The 13562-nt window shown below is 44.7% G+C and overlaps 1 protein-coding gene across 1 annotated transcript; it reads right to left on the bottom strand.

Annotated features, from left to right (window-relative positions):
• Positions 1-396: 396 nt before the first annotated feature.
• On the bottom strand, positions 397-7590 carry LOC8040447 (probable RNA-binding protein 18). Its single transcript, XM_029976536.4, has 5 exons — positions 7426-7590; positions 7167-7258; positions 6217-6430; positions 2366-2433; positions 397-2107 (listed from the first exon to the last, which is right to left on the bottom strand). The coding sequence occupies exons 1-5, from the start codon at positions 7426-7428 to the stop codon at positions 1915-1917; spliced, it is 570 nt and encodes a 189-aa protein (XP_029832396.2). The 5' UTR covers positions 7429-7590; the 3' UTR covers positions 397-1914.
• Positions 7591-13562: the final 5972 nt, after the last annotated feature.

Here is a 13562-nt window from a genome sequence, read left to right as displayed (position 1 = left end):
TTTATGGCACGGCGCCTATGCGACGGATTTTGATACCCAACTGAGTACTAGGAACAAAAGGCAGTGGATCCTCCTAATACTTTCACTAAATATCGCTTACATTTTATTTATTATTATTTTTTTTTTTTTTTTTTTACGGTTGAATTGGAGTAATGTTTTTCCGTGTTTTGTTCCCTCACTCCCGCTCTCCAATGTCTCCCCCATCCCATCTCGTCTACTCTCTAATGTAGTATCTTGTTTCATTAAACATAATACCAACAGGCCAACGCGCACAGCAGTATCGCTCACATTCTTTACCGTGAGAAACCAAACAACCAATGAATGCAAGCAAAAAATGTTCAAAACTTGCACCCAAAATCAATAACATCTGAAGAGAGAAAAAAAAAAAAAAAGTCCTTTTTCAGGAGGTTTTGAATGCGGGGGTTCAAAATTTTATTGAATCCTCGGTGCTTTTTGGTAAAATATTTACATATCTATAGTTACTACAACTTCAGACCGGGTCAAGAGTGCACAATGTGGGCGAACGCACAATGGCATGCACTTTTTGGTAATGTTTCTAACAAAGATTCAACTTTTGAGCTTAGGAAACTTGAACAATCAATTGGGATATACAACAACAGACGTAGATATATATAATGCTCGAGAGGAGTCTCGCACCAGGGTCTTGTTAGACTCTGCCCACATTTAAGTAAAGACAGGCAAGTCATGATTTCCCATCATATCGATTATCACGGTGCACACGACATACAGACAAATCACACAAGAAAGTGGTGGAACTGTGGACAAAAGTAAATGATGTCAATAATAAAATCTTAAAAGACCCTGAAAATATACTTAGATGCCCAAATAGGCATTTTATGAGGTCATATAGAACATTTGGGCCCTTATATAGTATCGTCAAAGTACTTTGTGGTCTTGAGAGCAATTACCGTAGCTGTTCACATCAGGATCTATCCCAGCACACTAGACCTGCCCACGATTTGAGGCATGAACCTTCTGCATGAACTGTCTATTTTCTCAAATCTCATTTCCATCAAAGAAGTCTTGGAATCTTAAAAGTCGTCTAGATGCCTTCAGTGTAACCTCCTTCAAACATTGCACGAAATCTCTAGTATATTTGCTAGGGTGTGTTACTGAGCAGTCTTAAAGGGATGCTGAACCGAAATTTAGATTTCACGAAATAAGGCAGCAGGAGTGCTCAAGGGGCGCCACAAACCCTAAAACACCACTCATAAAGCGATATCTCGAAAGGGTGGCCATATTTTTGTAAAGTAAGGATGCGAAGAGTGAGAATCGCGACGTCGTGTTTCCTGCAGAATTGTTGAGGAGGGGGGAATGGCCTCGCTTCCTTCTCTCTTCGCGTCCTCGCAGAGTCAATGCTAGAAAAAGAGGAAACGAGAATTGCAATGTCACGGGCTTTTTTGGCCTTGTTCAAGTGTGCTCGTCTTTCACAAAAATGTGACCATCCATTGGAGATATCACTTTGTGAGTTATGTTTTCGGGTTTGTAGCGCCTTGCTTAGCACTTCCGCATTGTTTTCTGAAATAAAGATTTCGTTTCAGCAACCCTGTAAATCCTCACAAGGTCATTTAGCTTTCGTTCAAGTTGTTATCTGTCATCCAGATATTTTTCTAAAGATCTCTTCTGCAAGGACACCCATGTCCCGTAATGCACTCAATGGAGTTGGATCTGAAGTCTTGGTGCTCTGCAACATTCTTTGTAGAGCTACTTGGCACCTTGCAGAGGCATCCAAAGAAGTCACGCAGATATTCTCAAGGTCTTATGTGTTTTTTCCTAGAATCACAAATACTATACAATGAGAAAATCTTTCAGGAAATCATCTGGAAGTCAAGCAATGTTGTCTGCAGTTTTGTATGGTGACCCAAGCATCTAAGGATGACATCTCTCAGAAGGTCATCTGGATGTCCTGTGATGTCGTCTGTAGGGTTTTGCCTGACTTCGGCATTCTGCTGTGCTCGGCTTTGGCATCATCACTTGGGATGGCAGAGAGGGAACTGTGGCCAGGAGACAATGGTCCAGATCTCTGTCTCTGTCCCTTTCCATCGCCTTCAGCTTGGCCTCAATGGCACTGATCTGGCTGTTCACACTGCAACAGTAACAGAACAGTTGTCTGAGCTCAACCTACCCTCAAGCACTTTGACTTGCCACAGGACAAGCATGGCAATGGAACATATAAAAGAGAGCCCTTTTGCATTTTCCTGAACAAACCAGATCTATGTTGTAACAGTTGTAACAACATAATGAAGCTGCTGAAGATTTCACGTAATGTTATCATACTAGAGCGGATTTCAGTTTTTGGTTTTTCTAGAGGCGCTGGGATAACCTTGCTATGACCAATACATACTTAACAACTGGCTTCTGCTCCTTCTTTACACCAAGTAATGGTGCAGGTCTCCTTGCTGTCAGGTCCTCCTAAATAAGCAGAAACAGAGTGAAGTGTTAGAATTTAAAAAAAATGAAAGCCGTTTACAACTCCCTGTAACGCCGAATTAGAGCGCAGCTCTTGAGGAGGAGGAGGGAAGGGTACTGAGGGGGTGGGTCAAGTGACCTCGGGTGGCGGGGGGGGTCACGTGACCTTGGGGGTCACGTGACCTTGTGGGAGTCACGTGACCTTGGGACGTCACGTGACGTCGGGGGGTCACGTGACCTGGGGCCACGTGACGATGCCGATGACGTCATCAGTGACGTCACTGATGACGCCATCAGTGATGATGATGATGATGATGCGGATGCCGGTGACGTCATCAGTGATGTCACTGATGACGTCATCAGTGATGATGACGATGCGGATGCCGGTGACGTAATCAGTGACGTCACTGATGACGTCAGCAGTGGCTATGACGTCAACGGGGGGGTCACGTGACCTCGGGGGTATCCCCAGGTCACGTGACCCCAGGGGCGGTCACGTGACCTGGGTAACTATCGTGACCCTCGTGAGGGTAACCCTAGTAACCCTTGTGAGGGCAACTCTCGTGACCCTCGTGAGGGTAACTCTCGTGACCCTCGTGAGGGTAACTCTCGTGACCCTCGTGAGGGTAACTCTCATAACCCTCGTGACCCTCGTGAGGGTAACCCTCGTGAAGGTTACCCTCATGAGGGTTACTAACCCTCGTAACCCTCGTGAGGGTTACGAGGGTAAGTAACCCTCGTGAGGGTAACTCTCGTGAAGGTAACCCTTTTGAGGGTAACTAACCCTCGTAACCCTCGTGAGGGTTACGAGGGTAAGTAACCCTCGTGGCCCTCGTGAGGGTAACCCTCATGAGATTAACCCTCGTAACCCTCGTAACCCTCACGAGGGTTGCGGTTACGCCGACGCCGACGGCGACGCCGCTCAAGCCGGGAACGGGCCCCTAAGAGCTGCGCTCTAAAAAACATAAGACAAGCATCGTTCAACAGTCTGCAATGGGGACAGACCACTTGCCACATGTAACGTTGTCATGGGAATTCTAATCAAAGCGGGCATCTAACTTTCGGTCAACCTATGGTACGAAAACTGGTTGCTATGACCTCCTCGTTCTACGAAAGACGTGTACTTTTTCAACTTTCTTAAAATTATTTTAGACCGTCAGCGTGATCGGCTTGGGTCTGCATGGTTAGTAGTAGCGTTCTGTGTTTTCTGTAAGCACCGATAAACATAGAAAAATAACCCTTGAGCCAGTCTTATCAAAATTTGAGAAACTAAAAAAAACCTTGAATTGGGGCTATCCTCGACTAAGAGAAAACCAATCTTCACTTGAAGAAATTTTCATCTACAGCTTCATTTCTTCTTACCCTCGGACACAACCCCTACTGAACTGTCTACAAGGCTGCTTCTTTAAGTTAGGATCCACACCCCTTATTTCGTTTCCTTCTCTGATAGGTACTGGGACATTTTCTAAATAGTCAGGTCAGAAGTGTGTTTCCCCAAAGGGACACTGACAGAGTATTTATGCTCGCCAAGGTTTTTATTTGTTCATGACATATGAGAGCCCAACTACCAAGAACATAACGTGCGGCTCGAGATTCATTTTCTTTCCGCCCGAAAACTGCCGATCGAGAAATGGCCGGTTTGAATCGCGCTCACTCTCTTCTTTGTAGTCACGTGCCGTTTTCTATGGTTTAGACACACACACCAAATATAATCAAAGTCGTGGGTCACAGAAGGCACACACTCAATATTAAAAATAGAAAAAAATATGACACCAATTTTTTGTTGATTCTAAAAAACTGCAGATACAATGATTGAAAAAAAGAAAGTTACACAAAGAAGCAAAAGTACTTTGTGCATTCTCTGCATAATTTTCAACATGGCGTCGTAACATGGGGCTCGGGAGTCGCGGGCTGGACAGCTGAACGAAGCGGACTATGTGATGGCGGCGGATAACGGGCATCGGACCTCTACTTCAGAACTGTTGTTCGCAGTACCGGCGAGTCTGTCTAGCGTCGAAAGAGAAATCGTCTACCGATCCAAATAATTAAGATTTATTGCGTACGACACGCCCGACCACCAAGCTGATTTGCACAAAGACGTCGCCAAGTTGTCGGCCCTTCTCCTGGCTGAAGACGTTGTTCGTCTTACGAACACAAGTAGGTAAGAGCAAACACACAAACATCAAGCACTTCGCGTTTTTTGTGCGATGTGCGAGTTTGTCGAGTTTTTTGTTTGCTTCGCACAACCGGAAAATGAAAGAAGAAAGAAAGAAAAAAATGCGGTAGGATGTAGCCACGTGACTTCCGGAACCATATTCCTCCTCTACATACTTTCTTTCTCCCAGGTCCAATTTCGGTTTCGAGCAGTGGCGTTTTTTTGCTTTATTATTAAAAAAATATGTGACGCTGTAGCAAAATATCAATTGGTTAGATTTTTGACACCATATTGAATCGCTTGACAAATAATAAAAAATATATCTTGGGGAGTGTCAGTGTCCCTTCAAGTTGGGGAATTCCAAGCCAGTGTCCTCTTTTCTTCAACAGAGACCCCAATTAGCGCCGGGTTTTTATCCGATACTAAACACTGTAACCGAACGCCGAATCTGTAGGAAAAAATAAACCTTGAAAAAACACTACTGAATTCGAAGAAACATAAAGCCCGAAAATATGGGACTTCACCTACTATACTTTTTTTCACCTAAAGAACCGTAGTAAAAAAATGTCTGGCTCCTCGCAGAGCATTACTATATTCCTCTTTATGTAGAATATTAAAATGTAATGCAGGTGCATTTTAGATTACATGTGTTCTCTTATCAATACGCACACATTTTAAACGCCAAAGGCATCGCTCCTTCCTCCGACAACCAACTCTTGTAAAAACAATGTGCAAAGTTTGCTTTTTTCTTGAGGTGAAAGCCAGTACAGCGATGTTTCTTCAAGATCCAATCACAGCGTAAAAAAAAAACGAAAAAAGAAAAAAAAGTGTCCCTTGTCGTAGGGTACCAAAGGAAGCAAAAAAAATGTTTGTTCCCCACATTCACCACTACAGCGCGACTGGTGGCTTAGAAGACTTTGCCCAGTTTACAATCATGGTGATTTTAACTGCCACTGCCGCCTCCCTAGTGCATGCTAAACACTAATCACGCCACTGCTGCCGTAGAATCAGTAAAGACATCTCATAGCATTGTAGCAACCTTGCCTGTGCCGCTCACCCGAGCCCCCTCCCAGCTCAATTTCAGTTCAGAAATGACCCAGCCTGCATGCCTTCCATCCATTCAGCCCTGTGACATGGGCCTTCTCTGTTCCTCGAGGATTTGGCCCAAGAAAGAGTTGCATTGTGGGGACACAGGAACAGCAGGCACAGAGAACTACAGACCATTCTCAATAATTGCCTTCTGTACACTGCCATCTTTGTCTACCGGGCTGTGGAATGCGTTCTGAGCATGCGCACTAGCTCTCTTCTGTGGGATTTTGGACCCTGCCATGCGCCCACAGCTTAGTGACCCGGCATTTTTGGCCTGGGTGATAAATAAGCAGTGGAAGGGTGTATAGGGATGAGTGGAATGAACTTAGAAGGTGGACAGACACATTAAACAATAGCAAAACCACAGCACCAGAGACGCAAGGCACATATAAATATGAACTTCTACTTAAGCTTTGTGTAGTTAAGGTTCCTCGGGAGGAATGACCACGAACAGATGGCTTGTGGACGAGATTCGGGATGACACTGCGCACGAGGCACACGTGCTTGGTGTTGCCCGAGACCCGATGACGCCCACAACTTACAGTTGGAACGTTGTTGGCCCACTTGGCAACCAGTGTCTTGGAGAGCATCAGCTTGCCGTGCAGGCATTGCAGAGCATGCTCGGCTTGCGGCTTGGTCTCGTAGGTGACAAAGCAGTAGCCCCTGGGATGCCCCTTCAGGGGCCCCGCTTTGTGGAACAGGAAGTCGAATTTCTTGACATTGCCGTACCTCTTCAGAACCTTCACAAGGTGAAACCTGAAGTAAAAGCATGTGAAGCACACTCAATTTCCTGTGTAGACAGATGGTTGAGTGTTAGCTGAACCACAACCAATTTCCCGTAGAATGATGAATGAATGTCAGCTGAACCACAATCAATTTGCCATAGATAAAGAAACAGACATTGGCTGGACTCATGAACTGGGCGATAGGTCTTGCCACCTGGCCAAGGGTTGCGAAGTAGAAATCCCCATGCTTGTTTTCCTCGTTAAATCTCTAGATTGACACTTTCTGAGATCAGCCACAAACAGTAGAAAGAGAGATGGAAACAGCGTAGTGAGCCGACAAGGCCATTCAATGTGGCGTTATTGTAACCGCGGCTTGCGCACATAAGCTAATTGTAGCTCATTAGGTAGCTTACTTAATTAGGAAACATTCCGGCATTGTCTATTTTGACTCTCACAATATGGACCCGGTCGTCAACACGAACAAAAAAGCTACACATCATTACATACAACGAAGGTTTAGATGTGAAACACGTGTATTTTCACTGATCTTCAGCAAACGCAAGAATAGATGACAGTGACAAAGGAATGTAATGTGCAGCGCAGACCCCCCGCGCTTTGTTCACTGTGAAACACGTGTCTTCTCATTCGGAAATAAACTAAAAGCTTCTCTTCAGATAGAGTTTTTGCTCTGTAACCCCCTCAAAGCCCAAAGGATTATGCAGAAGTGCGAGAACCATCCATAATTTGAGAACAGATTCCGTACTTACTCGGTTAGTCGGTTATCGAGATTCCCTATCCATATCCTCTTGTCGTCCGTTTCGTGGGGAAGGGGTTCCACTGGTAATGGAATCCTGGCATCCTAAGTGCGCGCGAAACACGTTAAAAGAGCGATCAGAATGCCCCACATGACTAATTCATCGTGCAGACGTGCTTAAACTGCCCTGCGGATAAGTGAAGACCGTGCGACAACATAATTATAAGAGCCACTCGAACGATTTTAATAATTCGCCGATAATGGCAACTTACCATAGTAGCCCTCTCTTAATCTCAATTTAATCATTAACCTTTAGCTTCACGACTAGTTGGGAAAAATGCGCACATCCTAATCAGACACTCCACTCCGCTGCCTCCACAAACGGAAGTTTATTTGAACAAGCGGAAGTTGCCGCACATATGGAGCCATAGAATCGTGACGTCATGTGCTTCAGCACGACTCCGCTTGAAGCTTGGAGCGCTACTGTTCATCCAATTTTTGGGCGCGCTATTTGAATTTCAATGCGGTTCCAATCAAACGCTAAAAAAAAAAAATAAGAAAAGCTAACAAACAGAGCTCATCAGCCTTTCCTGCGATATAGGTCCTAAGGATCCAGGGATGGGAACTACTTCGTGATGTCAATTAATAGCACCGGTTCTTTTATCTAACCCTTTCTAAAGAACAGGCATGTTGTTCCAAACCTTTGCACCGGATATCCCATGACGCAACGCACTCTCCGTTCGCTTCTCTTCGAGCGTTTGCTCGAGTGCACCGTTTGGAACGAAAAATATAGCCAGTCGTTCAAAATACAAATGTGCGATTATCATTTATGGTTATTATCCGTCGTGCTTGACTCATATCCGAACGAAATTTGAATATTTCCATTTTTGTTTCCGTACCCCTTTAAACCATGGCGTTATAGGTAACCAGTGGCTATAACCGATAAGAGTGAAAACCCTGATATTACGCATGGATCTGCGGAAGGCCACAGAACGCCATAATACCCCATAAACGTATTGGACGTTCATAAGACCGCCTGTTTCATCTGGCTAGCGACCCTGGACGTATTAAATGACAATCATGTTTCCTTTTTTTTTTTCCCTTTTTTTTATTACATTGTTACAAATATCCCACGCAAACACCGACACGTCCACGCCAATGTCGCTATTATGCTGGGCAGTAATTACAACAGCAAACATGGGACTGCGACTTCGAACGTACGTCTAGTAATTGTTTCCCATGTGCTAATGAAGCGGACATCATTTACGCTGCTGTGTAATCGATAAAGATGCATCGATATAGAGTCCTCGTGGTAATAAAAGCCACTCCTCCTGTGCTACAGCTACCACCGATATATCTGAGTCGGACCGTGGTGACAACTTACTGAGCCCATAATAGACGTAGAGAGAGCAGGCGCTCTCTTCTGAAGAGATGACTCCAACAGGGCTATTGGCCGCACTGGCTTGCTCGCTGGGCTTCTTGTACCAGAGTCAGCGAGTCATCTCCTGGTACCTGCAATACGACTTCAGCGTCGTGCCATCGGAGCTCATCCGCAGCGGCATCATATTTCCAGCGGTTACCGTGTGTCTGGACGCATGGTACGCTCAGGAAATCGCGCACAGCGGCTTTTCCTGCCTTCCGCCTGGGGGAACTCTAACCGCCAGGACGGTGTCTTGCTCATTGTATATATTTGGTATTGTTTTAGTCATTCTGAAAGTATTCTCGGCGATTTTCTCCTTTGTACGCACGGATGCACAAGTACAAGCGGAGGATCGAGAGTGTCCTATTGTGAACCCGCCTCCATCACACCATTTCTTTTTGTTTTTCTGCTTCCTTGCGAGAGAGTTTAGTTTATTACTTCTGTCCTTTCTAACTTGAGTGGCATTGACTTGTATTAGTTTTATTGTTTTAACTCAGTAACGCCCTGAGTTTGCTCTGCTTCAAATACCTGTATATGGAATGCGGAAATAGAGGAATAACAAATCATGTCCTTTTTAGCCTATATTTTCCGGCATAAAAGAGGTGTAATACAAAGCAAAACAATACTTGTATAATCTTTTTTTTTTTTTTTCTTTTTTACAGGATGAGCGTTAGGAGTCTTTGCCAGTACAGACCTGGAAACTGCTCCAAGAAAGACATGGTAAGTTGCGACCTTCAGACCTCAGATTCAGATTCATACTTCAGATTTCGACATAATATTTATCGACATCAGCACAAAAGATTCCAAAAAGTTCTTTCCCTCTTTCTTCCTCTTTTTCTTTGGCGGTGATGTTCCCTTTTTTTTCTTCTCCCCTACCGGTTATAGTTACAGAAATAACTAAACAAAAATGCAAAAACGTAGCTGAAAACAACGAGCTATGCTCGAACACTTGATCAGCAGAGGCATGATGACAGAGCGTGGTCAGTTCCGCAATCATCTCGTTATTGCTATCATCAGCCGATGTGGTTGCAAAATCGCCGAATAAGAACAATAAATATCTACCGTGAAGTGACGAACGCTGTTATAAATAACTACTTCCTGTATTACAGAATATAAATAAATTAAGCACAATTCCTTAAAAGTCCGCGCTCACAAAATAAGAGATCTAGATGGGGAAAGAAAAACGAGCTCGATTGTGTTTTTAGTTTTAGATCTCGTCATTTGATTTCTTAACACCTGGCAGACGATCACGTACGGAGTGTTCAAGCCCCAATACGAGCCCGAGCTGCGAACCCACGGTTCGTACAGACCGGACCAGCTGTTTCAGTGCCGGTTCATCTCTTCCGACTCCAGATGCGGACCCGTCGACTGCCTGCGCAGGTATGCACTCCCATCCACTCAATCAGCCTCGCATATAGGCATATGCAGTGCCCTCCGTGGATAACAGTTTGATCGTGCGCATCTGACCCGTATCCGTAATGTTCTTAAATAATTGTGTCTGCATCCGATTCGCATCCGCGGGCTTTGTATCCGCATCCGTAAACTTCAGGACCGCATAAGGTCCTCAATCCGCGCATTAATATTACATGATAAAATCAAACATTATTGAAAATTAAAAAAAAAACAAAAAAACATTTGGATGGTATTTTATAAGCCATTTGCCCACCTTTGTACAAAGAACTCTTCGTGTTCGAATAAGGTGGAAGTCATTTTATCGTATTCTGTTTCATCGTATTTATAAAATAAGCGATCATCCATACCAGGTACTTCGCATCGCTGGAAAGGTGATCGTAGTTATGAGATCGTCTTGGGAGTTCATGAAACTGACCCTCTTTCCAGAAGATGCGCTCAAAAGGGAGGAAAGTTTAATAATTATTCCCCCCTTTGTAAAACCCACTTCAACCAGGCGCACATTTTATAAGCATGAACATTAACAAAGGACAGACTAATGACAATGAATCATTAGTCACACGCAACGTTTCACTTGTCATTGCTGTGTAGAAGAAACAGAATATCGCCAACATGGACGGATTCAGACAAGTTCGCATCTCTTAAAATAATACCCGCTAACGAGAAGTCTTTCTCCCTTGGTGCACATGATGCTGTAGTGCCATGCACGAACTGCGCTACGAGCCTTCAACAATGAGGTGCGGAAACTTGGGCCTAATAAAGTTTCATCTTTCTCTCTCTCGTGCTGGCAGAAGATTTACCAATCCAGAGGATCGCATTCAATCGCCTCGATCTACTTGTAGCCGACAAAGCCACTTGCAGGCTTCTTCTACTTTCTTGTGGCTTGTACGTTTTAGGTTTTCTTTGCCAAAAGAGCGTATTCCACTCTTTCCCTGCAAAACAAGAGCACGCTTTCCTGGGACGACTGACGCTCCTGCATTCACTACTTTTTCTAGGGTCGGCATTTTTTTGCGAGATAGAACGTTCTAAAGCAATCTTTGGTGAGGATGAAATCTTTCTTGACGTAAAGAACATTTTTTCCCCCGATTGGCACCTTTCATCTAAAAGAGTAGCTTGCTCCCGCAGTAGATTCGATGATGCACTTCATAGTATCTGATCACTTATTAAAGAATTTGCGTAGATCGTTCCCGCTGTCCAGGAATGTTCCCCGCAACCCACTGCGACATCCGGGACACTGCAGGCAAGGCTAGCGCCGCTCAAGCGCAATAGTGGCGTCCTTGTTCAGGACAGCGTAGTGGAGCTGGGAAAACGGTCTTCGAAAATTCCCTATTCACTCTACACTCTGCGGTCGCGCACGTTTATGCGCCGCCTCGGCAAAAATGTAGACCCGGGCCCGCGAATATCCTCATCCGATCCGCAATCTACCGCATCTGATTAATTTGTTATCCGCATCCGCCAGCCTACTGCTGATATCCGCGGATATTCATGTATCTATGCGATTACCAAACAATTTCAGACTACTATACTGACGCTTTACTTCTTTTGTGAATCTAGTTTCTGCGCCCGCGCAGTGCGTACACCTTTTGTGGGAAAATGCTGCTCTATTAGTAAACATGTGTGTTATATCCAGAAGGCAAAGAAAGACACATAAAAGAAAGGGACAAGCACGTCTCCGCCTTGGAGACGACGCCGTTGAGTACTTTTCCCCTTAGAACGCGGCTGCGCTGCGGCAAAGCAGAATGCGCAGGAGACAAACAAGCCTGTATACTCGGAAAAGAAGCTGGGGGCACGACTGCGCATGCGTAGTGCCCACAGCGAAGCATATGCACATGCGTCACCGGATTGGTGTGACGTCAGAAACGTAATCGGGTGTATATAGTTTTGCGCCATGAGTTATGTGGAAATTATAAGTATATTTAGTTTCCTTTGTGTGTAAACTTATAACAAACAAAAGGAGTTATTCTGGTTGGTATAACTTTTGCCGAACTTATTATTTTTATGCAAAAAAGGGTGCGAGCTGGACAAAACGAACTTTTTTACCGATAAAACTCGGGTAAACGCGCCAGTCCTGAGACGATGCAGCAACTAAAGTAAAGCACGCTCTCCTGCTCTCCTTAAGTTGGAGAAAAGAACGGTGCACGCACATGTGTTCTCTTTTCCTATTAACAGCATTAAGATGACCTACTTCCGCCCGCTGATGCAGCAGTGCTACACCATGGATCCATGGGAACAAACTGAGTTCCTGAACTGTCCGTCACCATGGAACTGGGGTGAGCACCGTTGCCTTGAACTGTATTACCAGTGTCACTCCCGTGGCTAGGTGTGCAATTGATCCGGTTCGAGAAAAGTTCTTATCAAATGGTATCCAAGTCCCGCACTGCGACGGGAGACCTGCGCACCCACCGTTTTATGTGAGTCACCGTGCCATGTGCAGAATTACATCTGGGAGCATCGTGGGAGCCCCGGGAGACGATGACGTTCTTCGACACGGGCTTCCTACCCACGGTGGTGCATAGTCCTCGCACCTGTCCAGCGGACAAACTGTCGGCGGTGGCTCTGCAGCCGGGAAAGCTCCTCAGCGTCGCCGTCAGGCAGGCACGTTAGAACTTAGACCTAGAGTTGACATAGTCATATAGACAAGGCGAGCGTTTAGGTATACGTACAGGATAGATGTGCGGACACGCACGAGAAAAGCATTCTCCAAAATACACCCGAACGCAATTGGAGCGTGTTAAACGAGACCTCTCTAAGGTCCATACAAAATCGAACACAAATCAATCCATAGTTTTTTTTTTGTTTTTTTTTAGTAATACTTTTGTATCCTCTATGTCTACATTTTTCAGAAACTATATCAATGAGTCTGATCTTCACGCGCGGGTTTGCTAAAACCCATATTGTCCATATGTCGCTTTGGTCCTTTCTTCACTGTCTTTGAAACACAATGTCATCATCCATTCAATGTTTTTTTTTTTTTTTTTTTCCTGTATTGCTGTGATTTTACTTCTGGGAATTAATCGATCTTTGCCCAACGGCCACGTGGCATCTCTTCCGCTTGCAGCAGCGAGTTGTACGTCTCCCGTCTCCGTACAAGTCGCACTGCTCGGACTACATCGAAAAGGGCGTGGTACCCGCCCTCCAAGGTTACCTCAACTACGACGTAAGTGGCGGTGCCTTGCTGGCGATCGGCAACTTAACAAACCTACGCAATCAACGTCACCGACCCATAAACCATTCATTAAATTAAAAAAGGCTTTCATTCAATCATTTATGCATTCATTCATATCCAAGCGGATCCCTTCCAGGTTAGTTAACATGAGAACAAACTATATGCATAAGCGTTCCTTGTTTTATTAATTGCGCGACTGCGATCTTAAATAAATCACTAGGTATCAGCTGATACTTTCGGCGAAGTATCTTTACGGTATGGCCTTATAAAACGTCGGCTTCCACTGTGAGGCATCCGGTAATCTCTGTTTATTCACGTACTTTCTTACAGATGTGGCTGATTTCATGTTTGTTATAAATAAAACCTACTTATAATGAACATATAAATCATATCGTCGAATTCTCAGGAATGAC

The sequence above is a fragment of the Ixodes scapularis genome, unplaced genomic scaffold (assembly GCF_016920785.2).
Source record: "Ixodes scapularis isolate PalLabHiFi unplaced genomic scaffold, ASM1692078v2 PGA_scaffold3__209_contigs__length_174095766, whole genome shotgun sequence".
Classification (NCBI taxonomy): domain Eukaryota; kingdom Metazoa; phylum Arthropoda; class Arachnida; order Ixodida; family Ixodidae; genus Ixodes; species Ixodes scapularis.
This window is presented reverse-complemented; position numbering and strand designations above follow the sequence as displayed.